The sequence below is a fragment of the Narcine bancroftii genome, chromosome 10 (genome assembly GCF_036971445.1).
Source record: "Narcine bancroftii isolate sNarBan1 chromosome 10, sNarBan1.hap1, whole genome shotgun sequence".
Lineage (NCBI taxonomy): Eukaryota > Metazoa > Chordata > Chondrichthyes > Torpediniformes > Narcinidae > Narcine > Narcine bancroftii.
The window spans coordinates 18,566,224-18,589,639 of record NC_091478.1 but is presented as its reverse complement, the minus strand read 5'-3'; the positions used below and the strand labels follow the sequence as shown (position 1 = coordinate 18,589,639).

Here is a 23,416-nt window from a genome sequence, read left to right as displayed (position 1 = left end):
CTTTTACCCTCTTATTCCCACTGCTGTTGCTGCTAAAGTTATTGGCAACTCCAAAGACAGGGCCCTGCACAGAAAAAAACCACTGATGTTCACCAACAATATGGGTGGAGAAAGAGGGGTGATTGAAAACGAGCCTAACTCAACCTGAATGAAGGGATGTCCAATGTTTATTCTAGGAGTGAAAAATAATCTTTAGTAACTCTTTTTAAAAAAAAAAGTTAATGTCAAATCTACAGCCAATCTGAGAAATCTGTACAAACATTATGTATTTAATAACACATGATCTGATAGGGGTCAGGAATGCCCCGCGCTGATTTGAAAGTTGGACAGGCCCTCAATCCTTGTGTGACATTCTCATCCAGTAAGGAAAGGAAAATTTGAGGCAGTCAGAAAAGTTGAATCTGGCTTGCTTTGAGTGCCTTCTGGTTGTGGGTCTCAAGCGTAGTGTTTGGGTTGGATTGTGCAGGACAGGGAGGATAATGTAGACACTTGGACATTTAAGTTTGAAGAGTGAAGTCTGCAAATTTAGAAATGGGATGTCCGCTTGAATGGCTCTCTCTGTGTCACTTCATTGCTATTGTTGTTTTCAGGGTTGAGGAACTCTCAAGTTTGATCCTTTCTTTGTATTGATATTTTTGAATAACAATACAGATTTCAGTATTCCTTATGGAAAGGGAAGGTCTGAGTTAGGCCGACACCCATCCAATAAACTGCAGATGTTCCCCTTCTCCACCTGTTCAAATTGAGGGGCAGGCATTAACTAAAACCTCTCAAGTGCCCTTGGAAGTGTGTACACAATCCTGAATAAGGGTCTGGAATGGAGACTGCTGTATCTTAACAAAAAGAAAACCGTTAAAATTGTACCCTGCAACAAAATATGTTTTCTTCCTTTCTAAAGTCTGGAAAGCAGAATATTTTTGTATTTTTATTTCAGGTCAACAGGAGCAAATTAGAACCTTTGATTCAATCCGCCACGACAGAAGATGAACTTTACTACAATAAAGGGTTGTGAAAGAGGGCCACAGAATCAGATGGCTCAGTTGCTACTTGCACGATGATCACTTGTCATCAGCATCTTAGATAAACATGTACCTCAGAATTCTAAACATTGAACATCTGACTTACTGGTTATATGTTTAAATAATCAGTGCAAAATACTGAAATGATTTGTGATATTCCATTTCAATATTTTGTTTCTTGCTGAAATAGTGGTATGTTTTATTTTCCAATGCACAAGTCAGAGAACCAGAGATTGGACTTTTCTGTTCATAATGATGCTTTATAAATTAAGACAACTTTCATTGTGATGGTATGTCTGTTATCGTGCACTCATAGAGATAGTGACTTCCCATGCATGGAGTTCTCATACTGGTCGGAGTGAGCAGAGTTCATGTGACAGGATCAGTTTTGGCAGATATTCTACCAGGGAGACATCACATTTCCAATCATCTCGATCAACATCCAATGGAAGTCACTGGGTAGTGATAGTGCAGTGTACATGCCTGATCCCCACCCTGTTATGAGAGGCATTCACAGCTGTACTAAAATGTTCACCTCTGTTTTGCAAGTGTAGATCAACACCAAACTCTTCGGTATATTTCATAACTTACTGAGCATTTTTTCCTGTATGCTTACAGGAGGATGATGTCTGCCTGAAAGCATCTGACATAGTGAGCAACATTTCCTACCTATTCTTTAGTGAATATGGGCCTTGGGCAATTCCCATCTGCAGAGAGCAGTAGAAAGGTTTACCATTCACTAAATTCCTAAAGGCTTCCCTCTTGAATCCTTTCCTCCCCTTTTTCCAACTGGAGGGATACTGCCAAGTACTCATCTGATCTTGGCTCATCCTCTTTGAACCAATGACCTGCTTCTGAATCCCCACGTACAGTCAACACATCATTGTCAATATTATTGATAGACTATGTAGCCAAAATGCAGAAAGTCAGGTCTTCATATCAAAATATCTCAAAGCTAATTTGTACCATTAGTCATGTGGAGAAATGATCATCCATTATGTATTCTAACAATAAACATACTTAAATTTCTAGCCTGAAATGGATCTGGTGAAGGACTTCTAAAGACACAGGATAAATTCTCCTGTACTAATTTTGCCTCAAACTAACTTGAAAGTAGCCTAGACCAGCTAGCAGCCCCTCTTTGTCCAAGTAAACATCAGAATCAGTATCTGCAGTTTACTTTTCATCTTTAGTGTATCTGAACCATGGTAAAATTACAGGAAATGAGCCAACGCAAAACAGTAATCTTCCTATATAGCTCTATACCAGGGGTGGCCAACCTTCTAATTTTACATTTTTAATTTAGACATACAGCACAGTAACAGGCCATTTGGGCCTATGCGTCCGTGGTACCCAATTAACCTACACTCCTAGTATGTACACGTGGCCTGAAATGGCCTGTTACTGTGCTGTATGTCTAAAGATTAAAAATTAAAAGGTTGACTACCCCTGATCTATACATTAGTATTTTCTTTGTATTCCAACTGCTACATTATTTTCCAGCATCTAACTATTTAATGCTTGCTTGATTATTTCTCCGAGTTGATTGGGATGATCACAATGTAATATGAATTATATTTATTTCCATCATGTGCTTCTGACTCAGCTACCCCACTGGTTTTCTATAAATTTGTGAGAATAATTTTCCAAAGGATTTTCCAAGTTCTTTTTCCACAGTCATTGCACTTGATGTTAATGAGTGAGAAGTATTGGTGTGGGGACATCATGTCAAGCTAACATCAAAAATTGACCACCACTTCCTGAAGAGCCTGGAAAGAGAGTGGAAGAATGAGTTTTTGGACGTGATTCGCGGTACAAACCGCAAAACTTACCATTCAATGAAAAGTTGGAAGAATATTAGTCTTGAATGAAAAACCAGGTTCTTCTTTTAAAAATCGATTCATTTTATCTCACTAGAAATGGAAAAGGAACAAAATACCATTTCATTTAAATACTTAGGGCAAATGTGCAACTGCTTGGTTCAAAAGATGGAAGTAACGTGTAATGTGTTACATAAACAATTTTCACACATTTGCTGTAATTTCTACTTGAAATGGTTCTGTTCATGTCAACAATACCATTGTTTTAATGGAAAAAGCTCATTTACAAAAGCAAGTATAACCATGCAAAAATAAAAAGAAATTAGCAAGTTCAGAAGACGATTATTTTTTTTCTCAAAACCTGACCATATTGAAAAGCAGAATTCTTTTTTAAATGTTATTTTCCCAGTCACATGATGGAATTATTAAATGCACACAGTACTCAGTTTCATATGATTCTTGTATAGTTATCCAAAACTAAACATTGTTTGAATGGCAGGATATCCATACATCAAACCACATCAACATTAAAACCATTTATTATCCTCAAGACATTTGTGGTCTCTACTATTAACATTTGTATACAGTATTTCAGAAAATGTCTAGCTCTGATCCACAATAACACAGGATTTACAGTACGGTAACATGCCATTTGGCCAATCTGTCCATTTGTACGATTTCAAGATTAAATTTATTGTCATGTGATAAAGACAGTGCAACATGACAACACAATTTGTTTTTGTCTGCTGTAAGGTACACAGATTTGCCATCAGCAGAAATTGATTGAAGTGCCTCTTACAGTCAGAGAAAGAGAAGCAAAAGAGAGTCCCCTCAGTCATCAAATGTCCATGGATTCGCCTCCCTGCTCCATATAAACATCCTCCACAATCCACCCTTGTTCATGTTCTTAAACAAGAAAATCAAGATGCTGGCTGCAGATAATTCTCCTTCACAAAAGTGCTGGAGAATCTCAGCAGATCACACATTACCTCCTATGGATGCAGAGTTTCTCCTAAACTTTTTGTACTAATGTAACATTGTGTACCTTTTCCCTTCAAATGCTAATCTAGCTTCCCCTTCCTACACAAAAACCCTCTTGTGCTAGGTAGGACTAGCACCCAGTTATAAGCTTAAAAAATACCAACAATTCCAATTCATGGGTTTGGGAGAGGTTGAATAGTGGAGAGGTAAGTGACAGGCAAATGGTTAGAAAGAGGATTCCTTGTTGCTGGTAACTAAAATTGTTCAAAGGCATAATTTCAGAGGCGATAACTTTTCACTTAGTTCATAATAATTTGTGGAACTTTTGTTCCAAAAGAAATGTTTTAAGTTTAGAAATACTGGACCAGCATAATTAAGAATTGACCCCTTCAGCCAGACTTGAGCCAGTCCACAGCTGGGTGAGAGTCCCTTGACTGCATGTCACCAGCAGCTGGCAGCCTGCGTGGGTTCCTCACCTTGAGTCACCAACGGCCCGCTGTCTGTGTGTTCTTCAGCCATAAAGCCCTTCACTGGTCTGCCACTCACTGTCCGTTAGCACCATCTCCTTTGCTTCTCCTTCTCAAACAGGGGTTATTCTCTGGTGCCCTGCGCCAGTCCTCTGCTTTACCAGAGTCTGCAATCCCTCGTTGCTGCTGCCATAATAGGCACCATCTTGAGCTCACACCTACAGAGCTGTCAGTAGTAGGATAGGCAGTAGGACCCCGTAGGGAAGCGCTGTGTCTCCACTCCCTGCTCTTCCAGGGTCTGTACCAGTGGCAGCACTGCCATTACAGTTTGAAGGTCTTTCTTCCGTGTGATTGGCTGAAGGGGAGAGTGTTGCGGGTCAGGGTTCCAACTGACTTAGTAGTGGAATTCACGTACTTGACAGTGACCAGGGAGAGAGCTGCTGGAAGGCTTTAAGACGTTACAAACTTTGTAGGCTTCAGAAGAAAATGTTCTTTTTGATCACAGCAGAAAGTGCTCAGTTCTTTCAACAGAAATGTTTTTTTCTGGAAAATCAATAGCTATCCATACACCTTAATTATTGGGAAGCCAGATGTAATTCCTTGTGCATATTCAATTTTAATCATATATTCATTCACTATCATTGCTGCTGGATCAGATGGTGCCTCTCCGAGGATTCACCTTGGTCCAGTTACCTGAAAGAGAGCTCACACTCTTGAAGTAGTCAGATCTGCAGCATTTGCTCAGCAGCTGCCAAGTGGTACACAAAGCTCTCGGTTGCTGGTGGGAACCGTCGCTCCTTTAGCATCTCCAGAGTGATTTTGGATTTCCCCTCCTCATCTGGTGCCAGGGAGGCTAAATTAGCCAATATTTCCTTTGTTTTCTGTGAAATCTCCTGGAAGGAACAAAGGAGATTGAAATCACCATCAAAGTGTGAGTAAATCTGGTGTTTATTATTGTCATCCTTTGTTTAAAACTTTATCTTCAGCTCCATATTTGGATACTGAAGTGCAGTTGGTCTGCAACCAAGTCATAACAGAAAAGCTTGAGGTTTCAATCTCAAACAGTGCTGCTGTATACGATCTTGACTGGGAAATCGATAAGCGAGTCACAGTTAATGTCAATGCCCTAAACTGAAAGACACCATGGCTTCCTGTTCATGACCTCATTGTCATCAATGTCTCCAGGAAGTGTAAGAATATCAATGCGATTTAAGGCAAGACTTAGCATTGAGTGTGCTATCACCTTGACGTCCAGCATAATTATTGATTTTGAGAAACAATCGATAGAAAAGGTACTGGGAGGCAGAGCCCAGAAATAGCCTCTTAGAACAGAACTGAGGAGAATTTCTTCAGATGGTAGTTAATCTGTAGAATTTGTTGCCACAGAACGGCTGTGGAGGCCAAGTTATTGGGTTTATTTAAAGCAGAGGATGGTGTTGAAAGGAAAAATACATCACCCACAATTTGAAGGGCTGAATGGTCTAATTCTACTCCTCAGCCTTATGGCCCTAAAATGAGGATAAGGAAGCTGCCACACAGGACTGGAAAGTTTTTTTGGTTCTGTTCCATTGCGTAGGTCATTAGGACTTGGTAGAATAATAGTTTGGCATGGACTAGACGGGCCGAAAGATCTGTTTCCGGGCTGTAGTGTTCTGTGGTTCTGCCCCAGAGGGAGTGGATGCTTATTCATTGGGTGCATTCAGGAATGAGAGCAACAATATTTGAGGGACCTAAAAGAATCAAGGGATCAGGCACCAAAGGGAACATTAGCCACAGAGTGTGTCATGATCTTATTGAATGTGGAATGTGCTCAAGGGGTCACGTGACCTTCTGCGGCTTATGTTTTTCGTTCCCTTCGAATGCCAAAATGAGTGCATCAAACACACATCATTAAACCCAGCAGAAGGTTTAATGCTTTTAGAAGAGGGGAAAAAAATAGCATGCAAAAAATAAAGTTCTAATACAAATGGATCACTTCTTGCAATACTGTCTATCAAGGAATAAAATTATAAACCTTTTTATTATTATTGTAGACTTTTGAAAGTTCTGTTGAAAATTACGCAGTCTCACATAATTACCTTAATCACTTGAGCATCTGATTTCTCAGGGTCACCAGCTGACTGGACAATGAGTTGTCCAATATCCTTGTGCAGTTTTCCCATTGTCATTGCTTCTATGAGAGAAAGAGCTAAATAGTTCAATATTTCCATCAAGATATTGATAATAACATCATAACATGCTCGCCATATTCCAGGAGAGTGCTTGCTTTAAGTCAAATGATTCATTGCAATACACAAACACCAGGTCACGCAGCATTCATAGGAAGTAATGGGTGACCAACGTTTCAGGCATGGGTCCTTCATCAGGAATAAGCAAAAACAGGCAAGCACCTGAACAAAAGCGGGGGGGAAGGAGAGGGCAGTAGGAAGAGCACAGGCTCACAGATAAGAGGTTCATAAAAAATTCATAAAATGATTATCGCCAACAAAGTGTGACAGTGAAATGCTAAAGGATGTGCATGACATTGGATGGTAAAGCGTATCATAAGACTATAAGACCACCAGCCCATTGAGTCTGCCCTGGCATTTAAACATGAGCTGATCCATTTCTCTCACTAATCCCCACTGCCTGGCTTTCTCCCCATAACCTTTCATGCCCTGGCTAATCAAGAACCTAATAATCTCGGTCTTAAATACCCCCATTGGCCTGGCCTCCACAACCGCCTGTGGCAACAAATTCTACAGATTTACCACTCTCTGGCTGAAGAATTCCCTACACATCTCTGTTCTAAGTAGACGTCCTTCAATCCTGAAGTTGTGCCCTCTTGTTCTTGACTCGCCCACCATGGGAAACAACCTTTCTACATCTACTCTATCCATGCCTTTCAATAAGATCCCCTCTGTCATTCTCCTCAGATGATAACCCTTTCATTCCTGGAATCATCCTGGTGAACCTCCTTTGAACCCTCTCCAATGTCAGCACATCTTTTATTAAATGACCTCACGGTACTCCGTGAGGTCTCACCAGTGCCTTATAAAGCCTCAACATCACCTCCCTGCTCTTATATTCTATTCCTCTTGAAATGAATGCTTGAATTTGCCTTTACCACTATCTCCACGTGCAGTATCATGCATGTAGTTAAATAAAAACAAAACTTCCATTTCTGTGATCTTCTTCACATTGACGGTTATTGTTGCATCTCTAACTAGGAATTGAATAAACCCAAAGCAATGCAATTTTTGTGAACATTAAAAGGTTATAGCATCAGCTAACAAATAAATCATACTTGAGCCAACATATTTTAGTATCATAGCAGTATGTTTCTTCTATGCCAAATTCACAAGGTTCAAAATGCTTCATTCGCTGAAAGAACAAAACTGTACCTATTTGAATTTAAAAGTTTAATTAATTTAAAATGCTCTATTCAGCAAAAAATAAAATCTCAAACAGAAAATTTAATATTTCCACTGTGACAGAAAATGTTAATCCCACTTTATCCAATGACAATAGTGGTTTGTACCTCATGAGGAACTTTCAACAGGGTAAAACTTGGCAAGAGAGAAGCCGACTGAACACCATTTGCACCAAAGCATATGATGCAATGTTGAACCAGGTTTAACGACTGAATTAAGGAAGAAGGCTTTAAGGAAGATTGTAAAAGAGGAGAGAGTACACATATAGAACATTACAGCACAATACGAGCCCACAAAGTTGTGCCGACCTACATAAACCTAATCCGCATCAATCTAATTCTTTCCAACTTTGCAGCCCATAACCTTCTATTTTTCTTACATCAAGAGAGGTTGAATGCTTTCGGGAGGTAATTCTAGAATGCAGAGGTTAGTAATTAAAGGCATGGCCACAAAGTAAAACCTGGGAATGCACCAATGGAAAAATAGGAACCGATGAAATAGATTTGGAAGAGGTTACAGAGGTCATGAGGGGACATGAAGGCAAAATTTCATCCAGGAGCCAGAGAAGATTAATGAGCACAGGGTAGATGGGAAATAGGCCTCCATTGAAACAAGAACATTACTGCATATTCAAAATGTTAATGATACCTTTAGCATGGGTCATGATTGTGAGTTCACTTTCCACCAGATTCACAAACACATCGTAGAGGTCTGGCCGGTCAGTGACCTTTAAGTCTGTGAAACCAGCCACGTAACCTGTGTGAAATGAAAAAAGCTGTTAGAATTGTCTCAAAAGGCTTGGGATGTTTATTATCCATTATAGAGAGAGAGAAAAAAAAAAACATCATTATTGCCAGATGAATGGACAGTTAGAAATTTGAAGTCACCTTAAAATATCTCACATTTATAAAATGAAATTTTTCTTTTATGGGACTGTGTTAAAAAATTGGATTTTCTATTGGAAAATATTTGGTTCAAATTTGAAAATATACTCCTACCAGTGCAAGTTTTCAGTGCCTTCAGTTCATCTTGATTTAAGTGTATGCATGGATGGAGTATGGACCAATCCTGCCTGTGCCAAATTAATGTGGGCAAAGTCCTGGAATACAAAATAAAAAAGTAAAATGACTATCAAGCAAAGATATGCAAGATATTTGCAATGCCTTTAAGTGTCAACCACCAGGTTTACTGAAGAATAAAGTTATTTTAATCCCATTGTTTTATCTGAAGATTCAGAAACATTATCTTCAAGAATGTCCTGTCTATTAGTTTTTACTTAGGCTTCTCCATTTGGAGTGCCACAGCATTGACTATTAAAATGGAGGTTAGCAAGAAAAGTTGAATGTCCAGGGATAGATATTAGCAAAATATCTTAAATGGTTCCAACAGCAAAAAAGAGGAAGTTTATATGGTATGAAATATAAAATGAAAAGCACAGCCTGCCCTTATTTATCCCAAGCATGTGGCTTTTACCTGGTAAATTCCTGCAAAGCTTCAATGTGAGGGTGGTAGACCACGATCCTCTTCTTCAGCATCAGTCCCGTGTACAGAATTATAGTTTCCATTCCAAATTGTTTCACTACATCTGGAAAGAAAAATGCATTTAATTGAAAACAAAACCTTTCTCATCTATCTTGCACCATAATAGAAGATTATTTTATTGAGATACCTGTCTCCATCTTGCTCATACATTGACAAAGGGTTCAACCCCAAAACATTGGTTATCTATATAAAGTATTGCTATTTGGCCTGCTGAATTTCTCCAGCATTGTGTTTTTAACCATAAGAGAAGATTTGTTTATCTAAAACACTAAATAGTTAGGGAGACCAAACTGAGAATTATGTAAATCTTCCAAGGTAATCCCAGGTTTGAGCCTCATCTAGAGTCTCAACAATCCTGAGCAAAGAGTTTGGCATGGAGTTATTTTGGAAACCTGATCACTCTGTTTTCTAAAGGTGGAATTTACATCTGTAAATGCATATTCAAAATTAAATTTAAATTATTTTAGACATACAGCACTGTAACAGGTCAATTCAGCCCCACGAGTCCATGCCACCCAATTTACACTTTACCTACACCTCAGTACGTTTTTGGAGGGTGGAAGGCAACTAGAGACCCCCAGAGAAAACCCACGCAGACACGGGGAGAACGTACAAACCCCTGTAAAGGCATTGCACTAACTGCTACGCCAACCATGCCAATTCATTAGATGCTGCAAAACTTCAAAAAGTTGTAGCTGAATTGCAGACAAGACAGACAAAATTAGGGAGTTAAACACAGAAGTCTGCAGACGCAGTGATTGTAGTAAAAGCACACAGTAAATGCTGGAGGAACTCAGCTGGTCTTGCAGCGTTCAGAGAAAGTTACTGACGTTTCAGGCCTGAGCACTTCTTCAAGCTATAAACAAAAAGCAGACAGGCATCTGAATAAACATTAAGAGAAATGTGGAAGAATGGTGGTGGTGAGGGAGCAAAAATATGTTATGTAATTAAATGTGATAACACAAAATACATCATTCTTGTGGGGGAAACAACTTAATCATCACTTTTTCCCTCATCAAAATGATGATGTGAGTGCTTTATCTCAGTTACTTTATCAGCACAAATCGTTTGGTACTTTGCATTCATCGCTCTAATTTATGGATTTTAACCTTGGTTCAGAGGGCAAACTGCAGAAGCAGATAATGTGGGGTCTGGGATTGGATAGGGAGAAGCCAAGTATCAGAGTGACTGACATGGAGACCAAAGACCCCAAAGGTGGGTCGAGAGAGCCCCAGAGGTGCTGAGTTGGAGACTAGAGACCATACAAGCTGGAGTGGGTCAGATGATCTGACTCAATGTAGTACAGTCTGGTGTTACAGAATTTTCAATGTCCTCATCATCTATGCTTTAGGTAAGGCCTTACGCTTACCATTAGCTACTGTGTTACCTTTGATGGATCCAGCAAGATATGCCTTTGTAGCGTCATAGTCCTTTGTCAAAAATGACCCATTCTCTTCAGTTTCCCAGATGCCATTTGTAAGAACAGAAATGTAACCTTCCATTATTCTGGCTGGATTACCATATTTCATGTACATCCTTCAGAAAAATCAAAGCTATTAAATTTGGCAATTACATTGACCAGTTACAGCACAATTCCAATTATCCGAAATCAGATTCTCCAAAATTATTTATCGGAATTTTTTAAACATTTTGGATAAATGAGGATATCCGAAACAAATCAGAAATCCTCATTTTTCTTGGAGCCGAATTCACTGGGGACATCGGGCAGCTGGCACAAGCAGCGCCTCAGTGGGGAAGTGTCAATGATCAGCGGCAGACAACATTTTTTTTGTGAGAATTAAACATTTTAATGCTTAAAAAGCCTTCCTTTGTTTTTTAGTTGTTTAAACACTGTTACTATTGTTACTGGGCTGTTTTTAAAAAATGATCAGTTCTCTAAAAAACATTTATCCAACATGGACCAGGTCCCGACCATTTCACATAATCGGAGTTGTACTGTAATTCCACAGAATATATATTTGCTGTCAAAATGACTGGTGGAATACAAAAAGATACTACATTCTCTCATTCAAATGAGGCTACTTTGAAATTAGAACCATTCTCAGGAGCTTCCAGGTTTCTAAATTGCCAAAGGGCCATTAATTTTCAGGCTTAAGTTACTGACTTTGATATTGAGCTTAATTATAATTACCAGAGAAGTGCATTTCAAACTGTTTTATCAATAACGCACTTCCTCTTCAACCACAAAACACCAAATGCTAGAATACTAAAGAGGAGGTTTTCCTGTTCATTGAATCTGCTTCAGATCTTTTGAAGAACTCGCATTCCAGTCTTTCCAAACATTCACGGCTTTTTTTTCCTCTCCTTCACGTACTCAACCAATTTTCTTTGTAAAAGTCCTACAACTCTCTCCCAATCAGGCAGTTTATCCCAAAACCTAATCACCCAATTCCAAATAAGTGCTTCAATAACTCTCTCTTACAACTTGAAAACAATAGAGACTACAGACGAGAACATGGAGTTAAAAAAAAACACAAATATGCTGGAGGAACTTAGCAGGTCTCGCAAGGTACTGAGTTCCTCCAGCATTTTTATGTTTTTACTAGAATCACAGCATTGGAGACATTCATATTTCAGAACACTCAGTTAGTCAAGCAGCATCTGTGGAGGCAAAAGGTGTCAGTCAATGTTTCAGGTCAAGACCCTGCATCAGGTCAACTTACACCCTTTCCCTTCATAGATGGCACTTGACCTACTCAGATTTTTCAGCATTCTGTTGTTCTCTCATAGCCTATTTCAATGTTCTGTTATCACTTGAATGAATAAGTTAAGTATTGTTGATTTCTTTCTGACTCCTATCTACCTTTTTTTTTTAAAAAAACTTGCATGCAATCATTCAATACTTCATTAGAATAACTAAACCTCCTGCATATACAGTAGAAGTCCAAAAATCCAGATGCCAGAGAATCTGGACTTTTCAAAACTCTCAAACCTTTTTTTAAATTTAGCGCCCTTTTGTGTGCATGCATAAACACCACAGATGCGCAACAACAACAAACGACCATGCTTGTTGACTTTAATTTTCTTTAAAACTCTTTGTTTTGATCAATGAAGATGCTATATTTGCTAATGAATGAAGTATCAAAATTTACCTGTTCATCTCTTCTTTATTCCTCCTTAAATATGAATTTTAAAAGTACCGCCCCAAAATCTGGAAAATCAAAAAATCTGGACCAATCCAATCACCTAGCAGTTTGGATTTTTGGACTTCTACTACCAATGTCATTGTATGTGAACATGATGAATTAATGAGTTATTGTTATATATAAGGGAACAATGGATAGATTCAATGAAAGTCTTACTTGCTGCTGCTTCCAAGTAAATCTACTATAGAATGAACAAAGCTCGTGAATAGTTGGCAGGGCTGTCATGTACAGTTGCACAGATTCTGTGCAGAGCAACACAAAATGATTACTATGCCCCCCCCTTAATCTCAATTATAGTCCATCAAAGCATCGATGATTTGAGCTCAAAGAAAATTTACCGGTAAAAAGCTTTAAGAAACATTAGACCTAAATCACTACCATCTCCTGCTGTTATTGCATTTGCCAAATTCCTTATTTCAAATAATCATATACCATATGTTATTTTCTGATATAAATCTATTGAATATTTTTAAAATTTTATTTTTAAATTTAGACATGCAGCATGGTAACAGACCCTTTGGCCCACAATCCCATGCTGCCCAATTAGATTCAATTGACCTACAACCCCCAGTACATTTTGAATAGTGGAAGGGAACCCGGAGGAAACCCACACAGACACTGGGTGAACGTACAAACTCAGTACAAATGGCCCAGGATTCAAACCACAGTCCTGATCGCTGGCGCTGTAACAGCGTTGCTCTAACTGCTACGATAACCATGCCGTATTTACATCTGAATGGATAAATATGACTGTTGTTGTCTCGACGAAGTCTGTTATAACACTTGCACTCTGAAGTCATAGCCTAATATCCATGAGGAGAGTGCAGGTGAGGCTGACAACAGCTGATGAACCAAGAACAATTAAAATATCCTGTTCATCTTTATGCTAGGCTGTGTTTACATCTTGCAGCACCACCTAGTAACCTGGCTTTGGGCGAATGGGTGTTCCGCCAAAGGGTGGCATGGGTAGACTACTATTGTCTTGTTGTTATTTTAGGACTTTTATGTGTGCGAGTTGGCTGCAACTATTTCCTTCACAACTGCAGTAAAGAAAATGTTCTGTTATTTTTGATCTCGAGCCATTCATAATCTGAATTGTGCCCTGCAAAGTAGAAGACTGCAACATTTGCAAAATTCACAATGATTTCCTAATACGCACAATTAGTGAGGAGTTTAAAACTTACCGACATAACACTTTGCCAAATGCTGCATATTTTTCTGGATTAAAATCTTTGGACGTGAGTACTAAAGAAAAATGGGTCACCTATGATAACAATGAAAAAGAAAATATGAATGTTGAGTGTCATTACTGGAAGTTCAATGTTTCCATTCTCATGTTTTCTGTAAAATAGATCAGGGTTTGGGAGGAAGAGCTAATGTCGCAAGTAGTTCTGTATTTACATTACTTATAACGTTGCATTTACAAAAGAGCATGGAAGAGGGGCCAATGTACATTAGGAATTTCTCAATTTAGTTGTGACATTTATCCTTTTGAAATAATTTCTTTACTCAGGCACTGGCAGAAGGACAAGAATATATTCATCAATGATTTCTCTATTCAAGGACTTTCAGATTTAAGGTGCTCGATTCATGGTGAATTGTTAACTGGAAACTTAACTCTAACCCTAACCCTAACAAAATTTGTAATCCGTTAGCATTTGAATGGAAAAGTTAGCCCCACATCTTAATGTCAATAGGAATTACAATGCTTATTTTGTCTGCCAACATCCAATCTGGAGGCGAATCCATGGATACTCAGAGACTCTGGGGGACTCTTTTTTGCTTCCCTTAATCTAACAGTAAGGGGTGCCGGGAAATTTGTGCTGATGGTGAATCTTTGTCTGCCTTAGAGTAGACTTTAGAAAATTTTGTGTAACACTACATTTCCTGTTATATTAAATGACACTAAAAGAATCTAACTCCTAGCATCGATATTCAGATTTTTTTTCCATAAAATTCTTTAGAAGAATGTCTGACATACCAAATTAGGCAGCAAACATATTCAATTGAGATTCATTGATTATGATAAAGCAGTTTTGCGATCACATTCCAATTAACCTATAGATTACCAAAGACTTCTCACTGTCTCCTGCTCTTTGTCCTAGTACCAGTATATCCTGCACTTATTGTCACTATACAAGTATGCTGCACTTATGTTTTATTATTGCACTATCTGGTGTACTTAATTATGGGCTGTCTTGCCTGGATAGCACACAAAACAAAGCTTTTCACTAAATCTTGGTACATGTGACCAGTCAACAATTCAGTACCTCATCTGAATGGTAACAAAAATCCTCTGAGACTAAGTCAATAGAAAGGAAAATCTTTTGTATTATATTGAAATGAATCAGGATAATATTGCATACCTTTGGTAACACAGTGGGATCTTGGACTTGTGTGGTTGTGATATAATACCAAGTTCTTCTGAATTGGCCAAAGACAAAGGTGTGAATGACATCATTTTCACCAGTCAGCGAACATTTCCTTAAAAGCACCTCTCGGAGTTCTGCTGTAATGGTAGGGTAGCACCACACCCACAATGCATCGCCGTTTGTGTCTTTCTCTAAGTATAAATACAATGTCTGTGATCAGATTGAAGAACAATGCTAAAATTATAAAGGGTTAATGGTCAGTAAATTCATCTTTGAGCCAACATTTCTTCATTTTTGGTCACACCTTTAAAAATAAATCTTTTGCCAAGAATCAAATGTTGATGACAATGGTTTGACATTTGGAAATATTAGTGGAAAAATTATTAATTCAATTTTCATACACAGCTGTAATGAAGTTTACAACTTATCAAGTGCAGGGGAGGCTGAAACAAGAGGCCATGAGTTAAGGGTAAGGGGGCAACACTTTAGGAAAAATATTAGAAGTGGCTTTTTCACTCAGCGAGTGGTGGCAGAATGGGATGATCTTCCGAATGAGATAGTTGCGGCAGGGTCCATTCTGTCATTTAAGAGAAAGTTGGATGTGTACGTGGAGGAGAGGGGTTGGAGGGTTATTGGCGGAGAGCGGGAGGTTTGAGCTAGTGGAGTTGTTTGAGTGAACCGGTGTGGACTCGAAAGGCCAACGTAGCCTGTTTCCGCTCCGTAAATGGTTATACGTCTCTCTACCTTAAATTAACCTTGCCACTTGGGTTGTCAACGTCAATATACTTTGCTTTTTACCTTCCCTATACTAATAAAATCTGAAAAAAAGCAGAGGAATTTTCATTTGTTCAATCATAATGGGCCATAATAATTTCAATGTTTCTGCAAACAATCTTCTACTGCAGAAAATACTGGAATACAAGAAATACTCAGCAGTCAGACAGCATCTGTAGGAAAAAAAATGTTGATGTTTCCGGTGGAAGAAAATTAATTCCTTGCAGAAGGGCTCAGGTCAAAATGTTGGTAATATACGTGTACCTCCTATGGACGCTGTCAGACCAGCTGACTTCCTCCAGCATTTCTAGGTGTTTTTTCTACAATCACAGCATCTGCACATTTTATGTTTCATGTTGTTCATGTGGAAGAAAATTGATCATGGGCGGCACGTTAGCATAGCATTTAGTGGAATTATATCATAGTACCAGTGATCTAAGTTTGAATCTGGTGGCTGTAAGGAGCTGAATGTTCTCCCATGAACAGCATGGGTTTTCCTTAGGTGCTCCTCCCACACTCCAAAAACATATGTTAATTGAGTATAATTGGTTGGCACAGGTTTCAATGGCTGGACTCAGCTTCTATTGTGTTGTAAATAATAATTAAATTTAAATTTAAAACTCCATTGGCAAAGTGGCACAGCCAGTAGAGCAGTTCCTCAGAGCTCCAGTGACCCAGATTCAAGCCTCTGACCTCAATTGCTGTCTGGGGTTGAGTTTGTGCCTTCTCTCTATGACCACGTGGGTATCCTCAGGTGCTTTGGTTTCCTCTTGCATCTCAAAAGCATGATGGTCGGTAGGTTAATCGGTCCCCAATGTGTGAGTGAATGTGAGGGCAGTCGATGGAAATTTGTGGAGCATAAGAGGAGATTAATGATGGATTAGAGTAAATGGGTTCTTCAGGTCTTCACAGATTTAGTGACCTTAAGGTCTATTTCCCTGACTGCACAACACCAATTATGCCAGATACCAGCATAAGCAGTTTATTTACAGGCTGATTTGAATATTGTAACTGAGTTCAGAGTTGAGGGGAGATGGAGACAAGCAAAAACTTGTTTGTTGTAGGTGATGCACAGCAATGCAGTGAAGATAAAGGTTAGTGATGGTAATAAACAAGTAATATGTAAAACATGACTGTAAATTTGATAGCAATTAAAAACCCCAAAATTCTAAAAAGAAATCCCACCAAAACAAACAAGAACTCTATCAGTGGTCTGGGAAGGGGCTTGAGCTCACCAACCCAACTTGGTATCCATGGACAAGTTGGGCCGAAGAGCCCATTCCATGCTGTGTAGCTCATGGCACTGATGGGAAAATGATTTATTTGCATGTTTAAACTCCTTCAGAACCAGAAAGCACCATAGAATAATTTTTGAACTGTAGGCATGTTGTAATGAATGGAACAGCACCTCATTTGCGAAAAAAAGCAAGTTTTCACAAATACCAAGGGGACATAAACATTACAAGACAAGGCAGGACCTTTGGCCCACAATGTTGTGCCAACCAAAATATATACCAACCAAAAAAACCTCATAAACCTCTAAAATGCCCCTATTGTTTCAGCTTCCACCACCATCCCTGGCAAGGCATTGAAGGCACCCACAAATCTGTTTAAAAAAACTTACACCTAATGTTTCCCCTAAACTTCCCTCCCTTCACTTTGCAGATGTATTCTGTGCTTGCTACTCCCACCCATGGTAAAAGATGTTGAATGTCTACCTTAAAGCCACATAAACTCTACCTTAAAACTACTCAATGACAAGATTGGATAAAATGTTTCTGTAATAGTGTCATAGAAGCATCTTAAAAATTTAAAATTATAGGTACTCTTGGTTAAGTACAGAAATTTTGATGAGAAAATTTAATTTCTAATTTAGACATACAGCATGTTAACAGGCCCTTTTGGCCCACGAGCCCATGCTGCCCAATTGACCTGCAACACTTTGAACACTGGGAGGAAACCAGAGCGCCCGGAGGTAACCTATGTAGACACAAACTCCTTACAGAGCTGGATTTGAATCCTGATCACTTGCACTGTAACAGAATTGCATTAACCATTGTGCAAACCGTTCTGCCCACACTAAACGTGTGGCCTTAATATTTTGAAAAGAAACCACATTTATAAGCTCAGAACTCTGCAAATCACAAAGAGCTTCAAATAGCATGGACAGTCAATAGTACTTATTGAATAAGTACAGGAATACCAAGTGATGTGTGTGGGGGGGGGGGGGGGGAGGGAGTTATGGGTGGACTAACAGCTGCATGAAAGAAATAAACAACACATCAATGGAGAAGACTGAATGTCTCCTAATGGGGTTAGAGTGAAGCACGATAAGCTATAGGCACTACAATTTCAGGAAGGGCTCAAGCCAGAAACATCAGCAATATATCTTTGTCTCCTATTGATGCTGAAAAGACTGGCTGAGTTCCTCCAGCATTTTGGTGTGTTTACTCCCATTGTGTTCAAGCCGAATGAATTGGGAGTCTGATCCTGGGGGATGGATTTCCTTTGCTAAACAAATAGTTTCTGCAGGAGTAAAACACAAAAGTCTTCAAACACCATGAATGAAGTAAAAACAGAAACGCTGAAGAAACTCAGCAAGTCGAACAGTGTATTTTATTAGCAAAGATAATGATGTAATGGTCGTAAGTACAAGGACATAAGAAACGGAAGCAAGAGTGGGCCACCAGCCCATCAAGCTTGCTCCGCCATTCAACGCGATCATGGCTGATCTGGTGATAGGCCTTTCCTCACATCCCCCACCAGGTAGAAATCGATCCGACCTTGTCTTAAAGACATTTACTGAGGTTGCCTCCACTGCTTCCATGGGCAGCGAATTCCACAGACTCACCGCCCTCTGGGAAAAGCGGTCCCTCCTCATCCCCGTCCTAAACATTCCTGAATCGTGAGGCGATGTCCCCTCGTTCTAATCTCCCCCACCAATGGGAACCGCTTACCCGCCTCAATCTCATTTTACAATTTTATGTCATCGACAGCTTCTTCCCCGCTGCCATCAAACTGCTGAATGATCAATGAATTGATGCTGCCTGACTTTTTTTTAGGGTTAGGGAATTTCTCATGCAGTTTTAATTTATCGCTCTAAGCTGGTTTCTATGAATGTCCTCTACCGGCATCACCTACGGCTCCTAGAACGCTTCCATCAGCGCTGTCTCCACTCCATCCTCAACATTCATTGGAGTGACTTCATCACCAACATCGAAGAACTCGAGCTGGCAAGAGTCCGCAAGCATCGAGTCCACGCTGCTGAAGACCCAACTACGCTGGGTGGGTCACGCCTCCAGAATGGAGGACCATCGCCTTCCCAAGATTGTTATATGGCGAGCTCTCCACTGGCCACCGTGACAGAGGTGCACGCAAGAAGAGGGACAAGGACTGCCTAAAGAAATCTCTTGGTGCCTGCCACATTGACCACCGCTGATATCGCCTCCAACCGTGCATCTTGGCTGCCACAAAACATTAAATTTCAAGACCATGAATTCTGATTCTAAAGGACCCCCCCCCCATTCCAGAAATTTAAATTTCTCAAGCTGGAGAGAGTAGGGGATTGTAGCTTCTGCTGCAGGCAGCTCCAGCAGGCCCCAAAAGCCTGGGCGCAGCCTGCTTGGCGGGGCCGAATGAGCGCAGCGGGAACGCCCCGTCGAACCGCAATGGACCTCGAGTGGAGCGACTCGGCGGGGAATGGGGGGCGGGACGGACTCGAACCTGGCTCGGCGGGGGGTGGGTGGGTGGGGAAAGGGTGGGACGGGCGACCTTGAGCCTTCTTACCGACCAGCCCCACGCCCAGCATCAGCGGCGCGGCCGCCATGATGGCCCCACTCTCCGGAGCATGCGCACTGCGTCGCCTGCCGGGGGCCGGCTCTGCGCCGGGTCACCAGCAGCAGGAGGACGTGGGCATTCGCCGAGGGACCACCGCGCCGGAGAAACACCATGCTGGGGACCCTCAGCAGCTCCGACACTTTCTTCTTTTCCCACTGACATCATGGAGCACCTTAATTAGTGTTGCCATTTGCTGCTTTTAATGATACAGTCCAAGTCCTCCAACCCGGACTGCTCTGGGATTGGGTCGGTCCGGATTCCAACATTCAAATTTAAGGAGGAATAAAGAGCAGGTAAATTTTGATAGTTTAACATGCTTCATTCATCAAAAGGAGCAGTTCTAAAGGAAGAAAAGTTCAAGTCAACGTATGACCAGACCCTAAATATTTTTTTGCTCTACAAGTTGAGTGTGCAATTCGGTTTTAAAATAATGAACACTTGGACTGGAAGTCTGATAGGTGTCCTCTGTTACACAATGGTTGCCCTTCACCCATTCCTCTGGACAATGGTCCCTGACTGGAGGGCTACAGAGTTTCCATTGGGTCTTTTAAAATGTTAAATAAAATACCCCAAGCTGCAGTCATCATCAGCTTGCTGATCAAAAAGTAATTGGGCTTCTTTGAATGTACAGGTACACGATCTTTTATCCGGACATCTAAAATCCAGGAAGCTCCAAAATCCGGCAAGTGGGGACCGGCGGTTGGGGGAGGCGGCCGGGCGACCGGCGGTTGGGGGAGACACTGCCGGGTGGCCAAGGGAGCACGGTTGGGGGAGACGGCCGGGCGACTGGAAGAGGGTGGGGGTGGATATTGGCACCACAATTCGGGTGGGCTTTCCGAAATCCAGAAAAATCCAAAATTCCGAACACACTGTCCCCCAAGGGTTCCAGATAAAGGATTGTGTACCTGTACTTTAAATTCGATAAAGGTGTGTTTCTTACAGAGCTACCTTTGATTTGAAAATATTACTCAGTCATTGCCACTAGTGGGCCGTGGCATGTTAGGCCGGAAGGCAGGTGGGCCTTAGACTGAAAAAGATTGACAAGCACTTTTAAGGATATCAGTTTCTTTATTAAACTGGTGAAAATCAAATACGCATTAAGAGGGTCCAATGGAATTTTTTTTTTCCATAAATGGTAACCCTTTATGTATTATTTCTCTGAATTGCAAGTGCTTACAGAGTAAATGTCCATTGGCAGGCCATTCAATGTGTCTCCATGAGGGTCACAGAGGCTTCCCAACTCTGAGGTTAGAGAGGGTCTGAGATTTTCTCGGTCCTCCTTGGTGACTGTGGGTAGGGTGACGAGCAATCTGCCACTGAGGTCATCTGTCCATCTCTCAATGTAAGTGGCTTGGCCCTTGGCACTCAGTCACAGTTCCTATCAGACCTCTGAGGATGTGAAAACTGGTTAAGAAACTTCAGGAACAGGGGTCTCTTTAAAGGGGTTTGAGCTTTGATTTTTTTTTTCTTTTTAAAATATTTTTATTGGTTTTATTAACATGCAAACAAAAAGGGTAAATTCAATAAGATATGATGGGCAGTTACATAAACTAAAAAAGTTATTCCATATTATCACTAATTCATAATCTAAATTGGTTGGCCAAAAACAAAAGCAGATTTATCACCATGGATGTAAAATTGACATTCAGCTGGGTATGTTGAGAGAAGATCAAATTTAGTTTTAAATTCAATCTATTTTTTGTATACATTTGAGTTTTTAGTTTGACCATATTGTTGATCTGTTTAATTGATTTTGATTGGGAATTTTATAGTCAGTGTATGCTTGCAGTGTTTTTATTGTTCTTTAAAATTATTAAGTAAAACTCCAAATTAGATAATGATGTGTTTCTTACACAGCTGCCTTTGACTTGAAATTATTGCTCAGTCATTACCACTAATGGGCCATGGCATGTTTGACTAGAAGCCAGGTTGGCCTTTGACTGAAAAATGTGGAGAACCACTGGTGTAATGTGAACAAAGTTGTTTTAGATGCTCAATGATGAAACTTAAGAATATAATGAACAGTATAAAATAAAATATTCTATACAAATAAAAGCAGAAGTTATTTCATACAAATTAATTAATTAATTTTAGTTTATTAGTGAAACATTTTCATATAAAATTCAAAGTACAAAAAACAAATACTGTAAATATGCATTTGTTCAATTCCACAACTTAAGTTGCATCTTTTGCACTGGTTGTGGATGGTATACTTGCAGCTTCTGGTCACTTGTTGCTGTGCAACTGTGGTGCTCGCCTACCCATGCACACAAAAGCCTGCTAAATTTTACATTTTGAGAGTTTTTGAAAGGTCCAGATTCTCGGGTGGTCCAACTTTCTGGCCTCCGGGTTTTAGAACTTCTGCTCCATAATGAAAGCAGCTTATTGTTATGCCATTGCTGTTTTTTTTTATCATTGCAACTGCACCGCTGCTTGACTTGGGTCTTTCTGCATCTGTTATATCTTCAACTGCTTTTTTCTCAGAGAATGCAGAGAATATTTCCACATGGGATCTTTCTGACGAAACACTGTCCACTGCCTCCACCAATTTTTCCGGGTGATCGTGGCGCACAAGGAACAGTATGTTTCAGCTTTTCCCGTCATGAAGTAGAAACTTTTAAAAAATTTTGCAAACAGGTGTTGTGTCGGCAAAGAAACGAGAAATGAACCATTCTAATGTCCCATTAAAGAGGGACAGAGAAAAAATGCCGGTCAGTGCACGAAGGACAAAGTTGACCTTTTGTCTCTGTTGTTGCTGTTGCCTTTGCGCAGGCCCAAGGAAGAAAGAGGAAAGAAAAGATATCAAATGTATCACTCTGTGATTATTTTGACCAAGCAAGTCCTGACTCAAAAAAATCCTTTAAAATATCAATATAATAACATGAAACTTTTTTGTTTGTTCATCTTAAAAATTTGGAATGAAAAGAAACAAATAAGCAAAACTGTGATTTTTTTGTTTTTGGTCTCTACGTAACATAGACCAGTACAGCATTATGAACAGGTCTACACCTGAACATGATGCGAAATTTAAACTGTGCTTCTTGCATCTGATAATATTTCCTGTCCATTTTAAGTTTAGTGTTTATATATTTAATTTGTTAATCTTTATCTTTCAAGTTATTTTAAAAATGAATTCAAGTTTTATTTTTGCCATAACAACATTTGAACTTGCATTCTGTGGAACATTATTCCTGCAGAACAGAATAACCACTACACCTCCATAAATCTGCACTGTAGATTAATATTGCCTCAAACCATGCATCTCGGCACCTCACAGTTCAGCGGGCAGCAACCTCCTTTGAAGAAGACTGCAGAGCCCACCTCACTGACAAAAGATAAAGGAGGAAAAACCCAACACCCAAACCCAACCAACCAATTTTCCTCTGCAACCGTGTCTGCCTGTCCCGCATCGGACTTGTCAGCCACAAACGAGCCTGCAGCTGACGTGGACATTTACCCCTCCATAAATCTTCGTCCGCGAAGCCAAGCCAAAGAGATTGGTACAAGACATGCATAAAGTAGCCTCTTGCTTGTCGCATGTTGCTTTGGCGCAGATTCTGAATGCCAGGAAGTGTATATTTCTTAAGTCAATATGACAAAAAAAAAATCAATTCTATTCATTAAATTAGTTTTCCCAAATAAACTCCTGATCTTCCAAAACACATTTGAACTCGGGTGAAAATAAAAAGTGTGTTTTTTGTGTGTGTGTGTGTGTGTGTGTGTGTGTTTGTGTGCGTGTGCGCGCGCGCGCACGCGCGCATCAGGGCTTTTTGAAAAATTAATGACAGATATTTAGATATTAAAAGTATTAGCGGATACGGGTTCACATTGGAAAATTAAGATGAGGTGAAACATCACCTCAATTAATATCTTATGAAACAGCAGAAAAGCCTATTTCTGTTTTTCTTTTATAATGTTCTTAATTATTTAAGTATAACCATGAGATACTTTAAGGTAGAATTGTGCAATACTGAACATTTTCCAATGAGAGATCTGTGTTTGGATCAATCATCATTAGTGTCTT

The 23,416-nt window shown here is 39.9% G+C and overlaps 2 protein-coding genes and 1 long non-coding RNA gene across 5 annotated transcripts in view; 2 read left to right on the top strand and 1 right to left on the bottom strand.

Moving 5' to 3' along the window:
• The window catches only part of sfxn4 (sideroflexin 4), a 28,923-nt gene extending 25,534 nt beyond the window's left edge, over positions 1-3,389 (top strand). The window contains exon 14 of the mRNA XM_069900069.1: positions 935-3,389. Within this exon, the coding sequence (XP_069756170.1) occupies positions 935-1,012 (78 nt within the window). The 3' untranslated portion in view covers positions 1,013-3,389. The remainder of the gene's footprint in view (positions 1-934) is intronic.
• dennd10 (DENN domain containing 10) lies at positions 2,583-19,531 on the bottom strand. Of its 3 annotated transcripts, XM_069900067.1 has the most exons (10): positions 19,346-19,531; positions 14,776-14,972; positions 13,594-13,673; positions 10,630-10,778; positions 9,174-9,285; positions 8,699-8,799; positions 8,349-8,456; positions 6,366-6,460; positions 4,981-5,180; positions 2,583-2,788 (listed from the first exon to the last, which is right to left on the bottom strand). In XM_069900067.1, the coding sequence occupies exons 1-9, from the start codon at positions 19,503-19,505 to the stop codon at positions 5,010-5,012; spliced, it is 1,173 nt and encodes a 390-aa protein (XP_069756168.1). In that variant the 5' UTR covers positions 19,506-19,531; the 3' UTR covers positions 2,583-2,788; positions 4,981-5,009. The 3 variants fall into 3 exon arrangements, with proteins under 3 accessions (XP_069756168.1, XP_069756167.1, XP_069756169.1); XM_069900066.1 differs by having other exon boundaries at positions 2,583-5,180; XM_069900068.1 differs by having other exon boundaries at positions 2,583-5,180; positions 19,342-19,421.
• LOC138744239 (uncharacterized) lies at positions 19,392-22,334 on the top strand. The gene is made up of 2 exons (XR_011345384.1): positions 19,392-19,685; positions 21,877-22,334. It is a non-coding gene; the product is annotated as an uncharacterized lncRNA (long non-coding RNA).
• Positions 22,335-23,416: the final 1,082 nt, after the last annotated feature.

What these genes read in the sequence shown, in the direction of transcription:
- dennd10 (XM_069900066.1), bottom strand. Translation starts at nt 19,505, where the DNA reads ATGGTGTTTCTCCGGCGCGGTGGTCCCTCGGCGAATGCCCACGTCCTC. An exon ending in AATCATGACCCATGCTAAAG is followed by an intron (nt 6,461 to 8,348) that starts GTATCATTAACA and finishes TTTCTCTCATAG; the next exon opens with AAGCAATGACAATGGGAAAA. An exon ending in CAGATGCTCAAGTGATTAAG is followed by an intron (nt 5,181 to 6,365) that starts GTAATTATGTGA and finishes TGTTCCTTCCAG; the next exon opens with GAGATTTCACAGAAAACAAA.